Source organism: Mercenaria mercenaria, chromosome 12 (genome assembly GCF_021730395.1).
Source record: "Mercenaria mercenaria strain notata chromosome 12, MADL_Memer_1, whole genome shotgun sequence".
Classification (NCBI taxonomy): Eukaryota; Metazoa; Mollusca; class Bivalvia; order Venerida; family Veneridae; genus Mercenaria; species Mercenaria mercenaria.
The window spans coordinates 44,616,646-44,631,792 of NC_069372.1; the positions used below are offsets into that span (position 1 = coordinate 44,616,646).

The 15,147-nt window shown below is 34.6% G+C and overlaps 1 protein-coding gene across 7 annotated transcripts in view; it reads right to left on the reverse strand.

The window, feature by feature from the left end:
• Positions 1-625: 625 nt before the first annotated feature.
• Positions 626-15,147, reverse strand: part of LOC123533315 (potassium voltage-gated channel protein Shaw-like) — a 127,756-nt gene continuing 113,234 nt past the window's right edge. For all 7 annotated transcript variants that reach the window (XM_053519914.1, XM_053519920.1, XM_053519918.1 and 4 more), the window contains exons 3-4: positions 11,095-11,284; positions 626-6,911 (exon numbers count right to left, since the gene is read on the reverse strand). In XM_053519914.1, coding sequence (XP_053375889.1) covers positions 5,793-6,911; positions 11,095-11,284 — 1,309 coding nt within the window. In that variant the 3' untranslated portion in view covers positions 626-5,792. The remainder of the gene's footprint in view (positions 6,912-11,094; positions 11,285-15,147) is intronic.

The window sequence follows — 15,147 nt, forward strand, 5'->3', positions numbered from 1 at the left end:
ACGAGGTTGCGATTTTATTTGCGGTGCTATCCCTGTCTGCTAGTCCGTTCTCCTCGCGTCCGCCCATAATTTCAAATTCATTTTCCGTTCAATATAAATTACGTTGCACTTTGGCAAACTTGGTGTGTCACAATCTAATCAGGAGACCTGGCCTTGAAAAGGATGGCATGTGGCACCGCGTTCTAATCAAAGTCAATGTCATTGGAGTTAATAGATAGAAATTAGGGTAGCATGGACAATCTTGTCCCGTGGAAACATGAACAGCTTTGTTGCAAACCGGTGCGAATAGCCAAAATGAGCGCGCCGATACAACAATACGGTTTTGTATGTTAGAAAATATTGTGGGAAGGGTTGGGCTGTTTAGGGGTGAGTTGAGGCAGCATAAGGGAGAATCAAAAAAAAAAAAAAGATTAGTGTAAGGCATGTGAAAATAATATTAAAAAATATAGTACCAAAGGAGCCGAAGCGGTGACATATATGCATCCCCTTCGGGAACCTGATAAATATGCTGATACGTACGAAAATATTGTCGGGAGGCGGACGGACGGATGTTCAGGGATTAACTGCTAATACTTCTTTACCTTCCTTGAATTTTCGGCAGTTAAATAAAGAACTGAAGCAAATAAAAAATAATCAAACTATTTATTTTGCATTATTTTATGTAACATAACAATGAAAAACATATATATGACATGAAATAAGACATATATGTGATATGCATGTTTTATATACAATGACGAGGAATGTACGTGAACAGGAAGTAGGTTTAATGTCAAATGCTTTAACAATTTTAAAATTAAGTGTAATGTCAACAATTTACAGGGTATAATGTCAAATACATGTCCATAAAAACGCTTAAAACACGTGCCGTGTTAGTTGCTTAAATATTGTGTAAAAAAGAAATAATTCAAAACGCTTTAATAACAATATCTGTAACAGGTTCAACATACGTACGTCAAAAACTGTTAAAAATACTAGAATTGTTTATTAAATACGTGAATACTATCTAAAACAGATATAATATCAATTGCTTTAATATAACGTCTAAAATATGTGTAGTTCCAAACACTTGACTGGTATAGTTTAAACGCTTTTAAAATGTCTTATATACGCTCTAATATATCTCAGATAAGCAAAGTGTGAAACACTTTTATAATGTTTTATAATAGATTCATGTAAGACTAAGAGGTGCATGTCAAACTAACAGTTTGACATCGGCTACGTGTATAATAATGCTTGGAACGTTCTGATAACTTCAAGGGTCACGCCTTCAGATGTATATTACGACTCTTTAAATATGATTTGCTTGTCAGTTAAACAAAGAAAGAATGCGATGAACAACGGTTGACATGCGAACGGTGAGAGAATATGATGACGTCAAAATATCGCGCGACATCCCGTTCATTACAGACCGAATTAATTTAGTTCAGCATAATTCAGTTTTATCGTAATGTTTCAATCAGCATGCTGAAATGAAAATAAGCAATGTTTTCTTGTGACTTATCGTCTGATTGAACATGGTTCGTCGTTCCAATGCTTGAATATTTATCAATATCTGCACACCTGAACTCTGGACCGTGGTTAATCAAACAATAAACTTCGCGAAGGCCTTGATTATTTTATAAATCAATCACTTAAAAACAGAATGCAGTGTCCATAAAACGATACAAAATCATAAAAAGCAAGAGTCAGTTCATGTTAATTTTCATGAACTGAATGTCCCCGCGAGACTAACACAGTAATAGGTGTTTTATATACTTAACAGACTTCACAGGCTTTATAATATACACTGACCCTTAATACATGTATACAATGTATCTAAAATAACTCAAAAATTGGTGGGAAAAGTTCACTTTTTGAAAGGGGGTTCGTTATAGCTTAAATTATCATCAGGCTGTAAAATATATGTTAAAAACAAATAAAGTAGGTGTTCAAATAAATGTTGTGCATAATTACATGATTAGACAAATACTACTTTCAATACTGCACTTTAAATTTATAAATACACTACGAGACAGATATTCATCCACTGAAGAAAATAAAAACAAATCAAAGTACTAAAAAACCTTGAGAGCCGGCTACTGACCAACCTAGCAGTTTGAGAACAGTCAACCACGTCTGTTAGAACATTTACATTAAGAAAAAGAGCAAATTATGTTTTATTAAGAGACCACTTTTCGTCCTTCCTTTAGGTGGCCTCTTAATGCTAGTTGTACTTTATTTTGTCTAAGCAAGATGAATCTGTGCTGGAGTAGAAGCCAGTTTCACAAAATAACAATATTTTACAACATTTTTTCATTTTTAGTCGTTACTGCTATTATGTTTGCTGTGGTACTGAAATAAAAACACAACCAATATGTAACATCAAATTATTTATAGACATTATTTTTCCTATCAGTACACATATTAGCCATGTCTGGAAAAAATAGACGTACATTCTAGTTTTTTATTCATCAGTATAACCATAATGGCTATTTACAGGTAATATTGTTAGAAAAGTATATTTAGGACTATAATTTGCGAAATTCATTACTATAGTATCAGTCTTTTACAGTTTGTCAATTTGTTGATGAAACATTTTTTCCTAGCTCAAAATAGTAATCAACAAAAAACGGCATCGAGTATAATGAACTGGTAATGAAAATGGACTCTAAAAGAAACATCATTACACGTGTATACATATTCATATTTATGCGTATTCAGCAGTGTTTTTTTAAAGAGGGTAAAAAAATCGTAGTCTTTAATCACAGGCTATAAGGATGTGGAAATGTAACGACTCTCGGTAATCTCCGTGAGATTACGTATTTTTCGTAAGCTATTTCCGCATCCTTCGGCAATAACAATCGTAAAATGCCGAAATCAGAAACGGAGAATGTGTAATAAAACGAAAAGGCCTCTGTTCACAAGCGGTCTTTGACACATGTACTAATCATTTGATGATGCTTATACAATTTACAAGTTTAGTTACAAACAATATATTATATATATACAGAACCATTATCCTTTGTCAATTATGTAATGGATATACTATATGTAATGAATTTCATTGTACTTTAATTCTATGTGTAACCTTTAAAGAAACCGAAGTCTATTTGATTTTCTCAATTGATAAATAATAAAAGAACAGTCAAATAATTCTAAATTCAAATTATATATGCCACTTTGCTGTCATTTGCCACTCAATAACTCACATAAATGACACTATTGGCGTGTATTCTTTTTATAGAATGCGTGTATCAAATGCACTTAATGAGCAAAGACCTTTCAATAAACACTGGGCCTATTATCAAACACATGAAAACTAGCGGGTAATAACCTGTCCGAAGTAGCAAAAAGACGGTTTTAATTCACATGATCTGACTTCAGAATAGAAGACTTAACTCACACATAGTTCAATTGTTATTTGAAACAAGAAGCTACGTTTCAAAACGTAATTTCATGCCCCCCCCCCTCCCCGCCCCCAAGCTGTATGGCCAAAGATGTTGTTTTTGAGGGGGAAGATCATATGAAGATCAAGGTCATCTATATATAGGTCAGTTTGTAGGTATTGTCACAAAGTTTGTCGAGTGTGAGTATGAACTAAATTGGGTCATTTATGTAGGCTGTCGGACCATAGTTTTAAGTTTGAAGCTGAAGGTCATATGAGGTTCAGTGTCATCTATATATAGGCCAGTTTGTAGGTCTTACCACAACGACTGTTGGGTGTTAGTATGAACTAAATCAAGTCATTAATGTGGGCTGTAGGACTAAAAATGTTATTTATTAAGGTTTCAAGTTTGAAGGTGAAGGTCATATCAGGACTGTTGAGTTTTAGTATGGACTAAATCAAGTCATTAATGTGTGCTGTGTGCGAAATGGTAAAATCTGGTTAGAACGGCCGGACAAACGGACAGACAGTTCAATCGCTATATGTCCGTGGCATAAAAAACGGACATGCGCAGTATAACAGTGTCGTATAAGACTTATAGATAAGTGGTGAAGCTTACCTGAAGGCCGTTAAAAACACCCGAACTTTAAAAGATCAGTGCATGTAAACTGGCCCATATAGGCCTATGAAAACTAAAGTCCAACTATTTAGTAAGCATTAGACGAAAACTATATATTACAAATAAAATTAGGTTTGTATTTTTCGCAAAAGCGCAATAATAATGGCCGTAGTCAGTATAAATGAGGAAAATCATATGTATTTACATTAAAGCACTGTAGTCTGTTAAAAGAACGACGACTAAAAACAGGCATTGTTGTCATCACAAATGAATCTACGGCTCTAACAATCTACCGTCACGCAGGCCACTTTTAAGAAATAAAATTGGTAAATGGATTAAAAACGAAAGATCGTTGTTTTAGGAGCTTCCCTTTAAAAAAAGGCACAAAATATTTGAGCTCATCTTTTAAAATATTCAAAAATTAATTAAAATAATATATATTTGAGCAATAAAATTCATTAAAACCAATGTAATTTGTGCAAATATTGCAAAAACTTCATACATAAATTCCAATCACATAGTGATAAAAATAGAAATTAATGTATGATACGCAGATGCATGTTTGTCATGCTTTCATAACATGAAATATCGCTCATTGTTTCCCTTATAACTACTTATTATGAAGGCATAATGTATAACAAAAATATTCCTAGTTTATTAAACTTATTTTACTGCTTAGGCAGACGTCCTTCTGCGTAACAGACGCCATCTTCAGTCATAACTATAACAACAAACTAAAGAGAACCCTAGGCGCAAAGGTTTAAACATAATCTGGAGCCCAGTTTAGCACTGGTCAATTTTAAATCTGTAATTGGAGGGAACCAGTCAGATGTTGGAGTTTTGTGACTGGTCTCCGAACATTTTTATAAACTTGGAACTCGGACAATTTCTAAATAAGACTAGTCATTAATTTAGCACATATGTGCAACAAAACCGAATTGATTTAGTTAAACTAAAAGGAGCGCAAATCAATATCTGCAGGAAAGAGTAACAGAAATCACAATTAAATAAGCTGGTTTTCCAAAAAAAGCTCATTTTGATAACAAAAATAAAATGTTTCCATACATTTTACACATATAAAATAACATTAACTGAAACTATAAATTTTTAACTTGGAATGCATTTTTGCTACAAATTTTGAATCACAAAATTGTTATAACCACATGAATACAAAAACTGGCCGCGTTACTTAATATAAGTAAGTAAAATCTGATAAATGAATACATGTAGGTGAAACAACCTAAAATACCTTATAAATATAACAAAAAGAAATCAGCATTTCACGCACTAAAGATACTAGTATCTTTATACATTCCATTGATCAGCTGATGCAGTTTTATCAAAATTAGGTGTCCATCACGAGGCCAATTCTGACCGAATTCAATCATTGAATTGCATATTTTTTTTATAATTTTTAAATCCCCATATTTCACAACCATTGTCATTCTGTTCAAGTCTTAAACCGACTCGTTCACACTTTTTATGTAAAAACTATTTTTCTCCCTCAAAAATCATAAAATGTGGTACTGTAAAAATGACCAATTATACAAACTTACTGACATGACTTTTCGCAAGATATCCTGCTAACTTATCAAAAATAATGTGCACAATGAAGTAAACCGTTTGTAAAGATTTCGAAATAATGGGGAAAATCAACACTACTCACGCATTTTACCAATCATGATCTAACACTTATTTTCACTCATTTTATCAATTTACAGTGTCATATATATAATTATATTCCATGCCAAATTTAATGGGAATAAACATGTTGAAACGTTTCTACACGATTTTGAGTGAGTAACTTTACAGTCTATTCGAGTTGCTGTCCGTGATTTTCATAGGAATATTTTCATCTTTATCAAACAAACTTGTCGTGGTTTCGGAATTACTTCTAGGAACGTCCCTAATTTCCGTCATGTTAATGTCACTTTCCGTCGTCTGCGAATTTCCTGTTGGATTTTGACTTTTATGCACGTCATTTATTGACCCAGAGCATGACGTATGATATGAGCACGTTTCAATATCGTTAACATCACACCTTTCTTCATCCCTTTCATCTTTATCAGAAATTCCATACTGTACATGCGTATAATAAAGAACAAAGTTGCTCACAATGATTGGTACCGTAAAGGCAATCATAAGAAGCCCGGATATAGCACAAATTGATCCAATAAAGTAACCGAATGCGGATGTAGGGTACATGTCACCGTAGCCTACGGTAGTCATGGTTACAACCGCCCACCAAAATCCTACAGGAATGTTACTGAATTGTCCTCCACCTTCAGTGAAATGTAACAGTGAAGCAAACATCACCATTCCAATCAAAAGGAACACGAACATGAGCAAAAGTTCATTGAAACTTGCTTTTAATGTGTATAGTAGAATCCACAAACCGGGAACGTGACGTATCAACCGGAAGATACGACACAGACGGAGCATGCGCAATATGAAGATAAAATCGACAAAACTTAACCCTGACCGCACTTGTGGACTGACGCACAGAAGTATAAACTCCACATAGTCAGGAACTATGGCTATAAAATCAATGATATTCTGCAAAGATGTACAGAATCTGAGCTTTTTCGGACAAAATACAAGTCGTGTAAGAAATTCTAAACTGAAAAACAGTACACAGATAAGGTCAATGACCAACAACGCCGGATGTTGTATCTTCTGCTCCGAATCTACGTCTGTATTGTTTGTGTCGGCTGCTGAATCGGATAAATTGGAAGCCGTACTGTTCTGTACACCCGTGTTGTCGTTGATTTTTGTGATGACTTGACTGTCTTCTAGAGCAAAGAACTTGTACAATACTCGCAGATTGTGGACTTCTGACGGCGGAAGTTGAAAGTAGGGATGTGTTTCCGCACAAAACGAAAATATCGACAGGCAGACAAATATTATAGATATCCATGCATAGATCTGCAATGAAAAAAGAATGGGTTGATAAAATTATATAAAAAACAAACAAACAAACAAAAAACAAACAAACAAAAAAAACAATAGAAAAGCATTTAGATGATTTTGATAAGTTTTCCAAACAATCACACTTAAGAAAGCTGGTGATAATGAAATAGAAGTCAGGGAGCTATGTACAATTCAAAGGTAAAATATCTTCATAATACTAGTATGTACAAGATCAATTTATGGCAAAGAAATTTCTATATTTGTGTTGATATTTGGTCAAAAAGTCTCATATTTTTAGTCTAATATTTTTATATTTTCAAGAAAATGTGGTGTCACAGCCTGCAAACCGATTGTGTGACATTTATTTGGAATTATTTCACATGACAAGTTTTTATTACCATTTCTCATTTTAAGGTCAAAGATCTTAAGGACCTTAGAGTCGGCTAAGGATGACAGCTCAGAATAATGAAGTACATTAGGTTATCAAACTGTGCTCTGATACATAATTTGTATATTGAAATTTTACAGCCGGGCGCCTTCATATTTTATTCCATGCGCCTGGCTGAAAGGGCCTGGCGATAACCCTTTCATACCTCTGACGTATTTTAATCATATTATAATTGATCTGAATTAAAAGTATTCTTACTTTTTATTTTAAAAATATGTAAATGTTACTGAACCAATTCGAAACTAAGAGAAGTTTCTCAGACTATCAGAACCTAGTGTCTACAGCTACCGATTTTGGAAATGACACAGAATGATAACCGCGCTTGAATAGTTTTATATATATTTAGTAATGCCGTTTTTCTTCCCGTTAAAAACCATCATTTATAATAAATACGATTTTACTTCTCGAGTATACGCCGTTATTTTAGAACTAGCAAGTGCCCAGAATGACGTCATAATATTGGGAAACACCACCACGTGATCATGATTGACAGATTTATTCCCATATGGCACAAATATACATCATAAATTCGACAAAATATATCGTGTTCTAGTCATATAAAATGAAACTGAGATAGTTTAATTTAATCGATGCTATTAAATCTTTGATGTTTGAGACATTCCAATGGATCTACATCACTGCACTGTGCTGTTCGGTCCATTTAATCAGAATTCTCAACGTTATAGCCGACTACAAAAATAGTTACGTTCCCGGTTTTATCCACAGGCACCAGTATCGGACCTGGGACAAAAACATGTTTGTTTTCATCCTAAATGAATTAAAAATGAAAAATATGTAGTGAAATATGAGTCCCCATCAAAATATACATATGTCTACTGAAGGCCAGAATCTCGAGAATCGAGCCTGCGAGCAATGGGTTCACTTCCCGGGCCGTTGTGAAATAAATTCTCTAGACAATTAAACAAACTACCTATCAATATTTCACGTGTACATTTAGCTACAAAATGAGACCGACCCCAAGTCTCTAGCCCTTCCCGTTCATGAAATATCTATCAGAAAACGAGTGCCTATCTGTTGAAAGTTCCAGGTAGATAGAAATGTGGCACAACGGAACGGTACGAAATCACGGACTAAAAGATGTTTGTCAGCCTAGCAAGGGTCAAATTCATTTGACATTAATAACAAGTATTACTAAATATGCAAATTATGGCCACTCACCACCGTCAGTATCATCTGCTGCACGCGATATTTACTTTTTTATTTTTCCGTCGGTCTTTCAATTGTATTATCACAGGAGCCTGAAATTCTATCTGTAATGCTCCAAAATGACTAAATATAAAAACGACCCCTCCTATATATATAAAAAAAGAACAGGAATGAAACAAAACCGTACCCCGCCCACTTTTTGTAAACAAGAAACTTCGAAAAACAGCAAAGCATCTCTATACGAGCGGTCTTATTTTGAAGAGGACAAAAAAATATACTAGAAACACTGCTTACTGTTACCTTTTCGTTCATCGCCGAAACCAATGCGTGACGTCACATATACATGTACCTGTTTCATAGCCTCGCAGTTAGTTCGATGTACTTTCACTTCGATAAGAAATAAAGGTAAGATATTGTTTATGTTCTATATTTTATTGTTCATTTTTCCCTGAATAAAAATTATATATTTGCATTTGTTTGTCAATGTATTCAATTAATATTTTCAAAACAAAAACGTAACAAAAGGGGAAGTAACTCCATTATTCACTGGAGGGAAATTTAAAATTTTGAAACTTCCATAGTGACTATTTTTTATTATGGCAGATAACCTGAGCGCTGCGATATGGTATGGAAATCCTGTGTTTTTTTATAAAAATGTTGCATTTGACCCTTAATTAGTTATGACACATCGAAGTGAAAGTACATCGAATTAACTGCGAGGCTGTGAAACAGGTACATGTATGTGACGTCACGCAATGGTTTCGGCGATGAACGAAAAGGTATTGAAAATGATGATTTTATGTTAGTTAAAAGGAAGACAGTTTACAGTAAGCAGTGTTTCTAGTATATTTTTTTGTCCTCTTCAAAATAAGACCGCTCGTATAGAGATGCTTTGCTGTTTTTCGAAGTTTCTTGTTTACACAAAGTGGGCGGGGTACGGTTTTGTTTCATTCCTGTTCTTTTTATATATATATAGGAGGGGTAATTTTTATATTTAGCCATTTTGGAGCATTATAGATAGAATTTCAGGCTCCTGTGGTATTATCCGCCATTGAAACCGATACGATAATATCAGAGTAATTTTGTGCGAAACGATGCGGTTCTGTCGGAGGTGTGTCGCTATTGGCCAATCAGAAATTGCGTTTAAAAATACCTTACGAATTCTGTTCAATGGCGTAGCATTCAATTGAAAGACCGTGGAAAAATTTGAAACGCCAATATCGCGTGTTTGAGAAGCTACTGACGATTGTGAATGGCCCTAGTTTATGTATTTATTTATACTATTTAGTATTTTTTATTGAATTTGACCCTTGCTTGGCTGACAAACATATTTTAGTCCGTGATTTCGTACCGTTTCGTGCCACATTTCTGTCTACCTGGAACTTTCAGCAGAAAGGCACTCGTTTTCTGATAGATATTTCATGAATGGGTAAGGCTAGAGACTTGGGGTCGGTCTCATTTTGTAGCTAAATGTACACGTGAAATGGTGATAGGTAGTTTGTTTTAATTGTCTAGAGAATTTATTTCACAACGGCCCGGGAAGTGAACCCATTGATCGCAGGCTCGATTCTCGAGATTCTGGCCTTCAGTAGACATGTGTATATTTTGATGGGGGCTCATATTTCACTACATATTTTTCATTTTTAACTCATTTAGGATGAAAACAAACATATTTTTGTCCCAGGTCCGATACTGGTGCCTGTGGTTTTATCAATTTATTCATGGTTTATTATGACATACATCTTGCGCATTCTAGTTCCCGACTTTATGCTGTGATGTCTGAAAAAATGACGTTACGCCAGGACTTGCGGCTTTTTCAAACATAAATGCGATGTACTTACAAACTAAAATCAAGTAGCGATGCTAGCTGAATGTACTTTGGTAAACAAATGAATATCTTAATGTATTTACCTGACTGCATTCTCAGTTAATCTGGTTATGACGAGAACAAAGTGTTACATGTGGTAACAATTATACTCTCCTCAACAAATATAATTATTATAATAGATCATTGTTCCTGTACAATATGAGACAACCCTTTGTAAGAATGCATTCTTAGAAGGAAAGAACAACATTAGTTTATTTCCAAGATTTTTTTTTTTTTTTTTTCACAGAGGGCCATAGCCTCTCGCAGCATACAAACTATTTTCAGTATAACTAAATCAAAATATACCATATTATACGCTTTTATGCATGCCTTGTTTCATTCTCGATTCGCATGCCTATATACCTATATGAATTCTGTAAAAAAGGCTTGTATTTCACAAGTAAATACGAACAGGTAGAAAAAATCCGTATCGTACCTTTTGTATTGCATGTTGCCGGACTACTTTCATTTAATATGCATGGTCTGACACAGTTTTATAAATAGCTCACAAAAAAACTGCACTCAATTATATTTTGTATCGATAAAAATTGAAGATTTCGTGCAAACAAAAAGGTGAAGGTATATAATAAAAGATATATCATTATAACCGCAGCTATAGATCGGGGATTAGCCGCTGTGAATATTGCCAAATCGGGTCACACTCGGCGCGCAATAACCGTATTGTATCAATGCTAGTTCAAATCTAGTCATATTACCTTTGCTGCAACTGAAGAACCGGGATCTTGTAGGAACGGCCAAATAACGGCTCTTAGCCGGCGCCAGACGCTCTTGCTCTTCCGGTCGTGTGCAAGGTCTGTCTGCGTTGTGGACTGTTTCCGGTCATATTCCAACTTTTCTAGAGACTTCGTCTGTGTTTTCCAGGTATTATATGGCTGAAAACAGCACCTAAAACAGACAAGATACTTTTTAAGTTTGTTAAAAAAGTAATAAATCGAGTTTGAACATTGTACCAGAGTACTGATTCAACTTAAGGTTTCTCCGATTTGTATTAGAAATAGAAAAGCACCCCTCTCCCCTGCAAAAAAAATAAAAACACTATAGAATATCCCTGATTTTATAAGTATATTAGATCTACTACGGGATGCTAAAATAGCTGATCATGGAATGGGAAGTATGTGTGTATTCGGATATAACAATGCTTAGACGAAAGATGTTATTTTTATCGTTTACCATTCAAGAGATAGAATTTGTTATTCTGTGGTCTTAATCATATTGGTCTTGTTATAAGCGACTGTTAGAGAGCGAATGATAAGGCCAATATGAAATCACTCGATTAATTATGGTTCTATATTCCAGATCCTTTACTGTCACTGTCGTAATTTTCTCATTCATACTGGCCCTGATTTTCTCATATTGGCTGAGTTTTGTAGTGTCATATGATACGCATATTTTATCCAATACTGTGTGTCAAATATTGCAAAACTTGAATAATAATAATAGCCTATACCTATTCATGTATTATGACAATAAAAAAGGTAATGTTACAGAGCATTCAAATTCACGACATCTCTGAATGTGACACTTAGGTAATTCGCTGGCTTCACTGGCATTGACGTCAATAACTTGCCGTTACTGGGTAACTGGAATAGGATTGTTTCTGTATTTACACTTTTTTTCATCCGATCCCTGGGAAATCGACACTGATAACAAGTTTTCTACATTCCAGTCCTAAATTAACTATAAAAGTAGCAAGTAGAACGTCAACATACCGACTTCTTTCGTATTTCTCTGCGATTGGTTTTTCTTTTACTGTGTATACAAATCATATGAATATAAACATAAGTAGCCTTTTTATTTAAAAACATCTAAACAAAGATATAGCTGAGACACGAAGTGTTTCGGACGGACAGATGAACAAATGTATAGACGGACAGTGAGACTACTGTATGCCTTTAATTCGGAAAAGAGTAGAAGTAGGGCGCGTGTGGGGGTGGGATGAGAGAGATATTGGAGCATACAAACTATAAAACTGAATATGTTTGTACTGAGTTGCCTAAAGTTGGTTTAACCCAAACCCTTTATAAATGAACGTGTCTATCTTTCAGTTTGGACAGTACCATTAACTGTTAAGGGCGCGGGGGGGGGGGGGGGGGGGGTTGGGCATACCAAAACGTTACTGACAGCATGGCGAACAGTGCAGATCATGATCAGATTGCTTGGGTGTGCAGAATGATCATGATCTACACTGGTCGCAGAGGCAGAATCAGTCGTGTTCAGCAATTGATAATGGTTAAAGTAGGAATTTATTCAAAACAGGGAAAACACAATATAATAATAGTAAGATTATTCTATCTAACATCTCTGTAGTGTAATTAGATTGAATGTTGTCTGTCTGTGTGGTATCCTGCCAATGTTTTGCGTGAAGTTCTTGTATTGGTTTGTAATGTTCTTAACAGTCTTATATCTCCAAGTAGAACAAAATAGAACCTACTATTATCAGATGTAAATTTGGGTTATGTATTATACAGAATATCAAGAAACTTAATTTAGAACAAAGACACAAGAGAATTCTAATAGCTGGCGTTTTGTACATCTCAGTCAAAGAACCCTTTTAACGACCATTTAAAGAATACACATGAGATTTGAATACTAGGTTATTTATTGAGTTTTTGCTTAAAATAGTGAAAGTGGGTGTTAAGTTTTTAAAATATCCTTTATAGATATCTCATGTGACTTTTTTTGTCACATCTTTGAAACTGAGAAATTTATATTAAAATGTACAAGAATTGAGTTCTGAACATTTCAGCGACATAGAATGTAATGTTGTGATATATATTGACTGAGGTGTATTTTACTAGCTGACCATGTGTGTACAAAGTAACCTTCATAATTAAAAGCCATGCAGTAACAGACTTTTTTGAAAGTGGCAGCGCACATTTATACATTTACTGTGTACTGTGTTTAGCAATGCACGTATTTAATGTGTGCTACTTTAAACCTAAAAACATAGAACTTACTGTTCATTCATAAATACTTTTTTATGTTTACGTAAGCTACATAATGTAATTGTTCATAAATGAAACTTGGGTCCAGTATATCTTGCTTGTTTCTGTTAAAACACGATTACGCTAAAATGACATCACGTTAACGTCCGATGACGTCTGTATTTTTTTTTTTTAGATTTATGGCATATTAGTATCGAAATAATGTATAGCAAAATCGTGTTTTACATAAATTAATACATTCAAAATCGGTTATACGTCGCCAGAATAATTCACTTGGGCTACATCCTCGTGAAATTATTCCGCGGACGTATAACCTCTTTCCGTGTATTAATAACGTTAAAACACGGCTTTTCTATACATTATTTCTTAAATGACGGTCCTGAAATGATAAGAACGACTAAACATATATTTGCACGAAGGCGCAGCCCGAATACCAGAATACGCACAGATGTGTTAATAAATACATACTGATCTCCATAGGCGTTTAATTAGTGTGTTTATTACATGTACCTAATAACGATTATTTATAGCAACAGGATCGAGGAAATTGACGTCAAGAATCCCGTCACTCATCCCTTGTTGTGCAATAACAGGTTACTGTGCTCGTCCTACGGTTATTTCGCCCGCTTTCGGGGTATTTTGCCTCGGTTAAAGAACTCTATCCTATGCAGTTTTTTAGGCATTTAATGTTAGGATGGTGTTAACGAACGTCCATTTCGTGTTGAAACATTCTTCAGTATCCATCGGCAATCGTTGGTACCCTCGCCTTAATGGGCCTGGTCTCCAACCAATCCCTCGGGATTCTGCAGATGTTATAACACGAAACAATACATGTATACGTTATTCCTACACAACAGACGGGAAACTCGAAATATACATATAAAAATGCATGGTTTCATATAAAACAAAGTCACTTACAAAAAAAAAAAAAAAAAAAAAAAAAAAAAAAAAAAGAAAGAAAAACAATTGAAGTTGAAATTTTCAAGTTTCAACAGTCTGGCATAGGTTTGTCTGAATTCCATTTTCCACAAAAGAGAGAATAGCATGTACATTTAAAGTGGCAAGTGTGGCATTTTAAAGATAATAAAGGGTAAAGTAAAATAATCATAATCATCTACATCATAAGTTTATAGTCAGTCTGTAAGGGTGTGCGCCCGTGCATCTTTGTCCTGATTTTGGTGACACGGATGCTTTCTGATAATATAATGAGTGTTCTATGACCATTTCCGCAGCACATTTCTCAAACCCGTTCCTTCGGGCCGGCTATGCGTGGTCTGTAAAATTCTGCATTCATTGTTAGGTCGTACCAAAGAGCTATAAAAATAAATGTACTTTATACTTCTTTGGTCGTACATAACAAAATTTTTGTAAACATTTTGATGAAACTAATGATTTTGATGATAATGAACATTCCTGAGACATACATGTACACAATCAGAGATAAACAGTTCAACAAGTAAAATATATCACACATAGATACCACAACTCCGAGACGAAGCATGTTTTGTTTACAGGTAATGGCTTATGTATTGAGATAATTTCCTGCAAGAACATATGTTTTGATTTTAGGATTTACTGAGACTCTTGGCAACCATACCAAAGTCATTATCAACGTGTTGTAGAACAAGAACTGTGCTACAACTGTACCGTTCTATTGTCTTAACATAAACCCAGTGTGATTAACCCTTACCCTGCTAAATTTCTATAATGAACTTTTCCATCTTTCAATTTGTAGGCCTACAGTACCATTGACTGCTAAACGGTGTGCTTATACAAATAACCGGTAGACAGCTTATCCCCTTT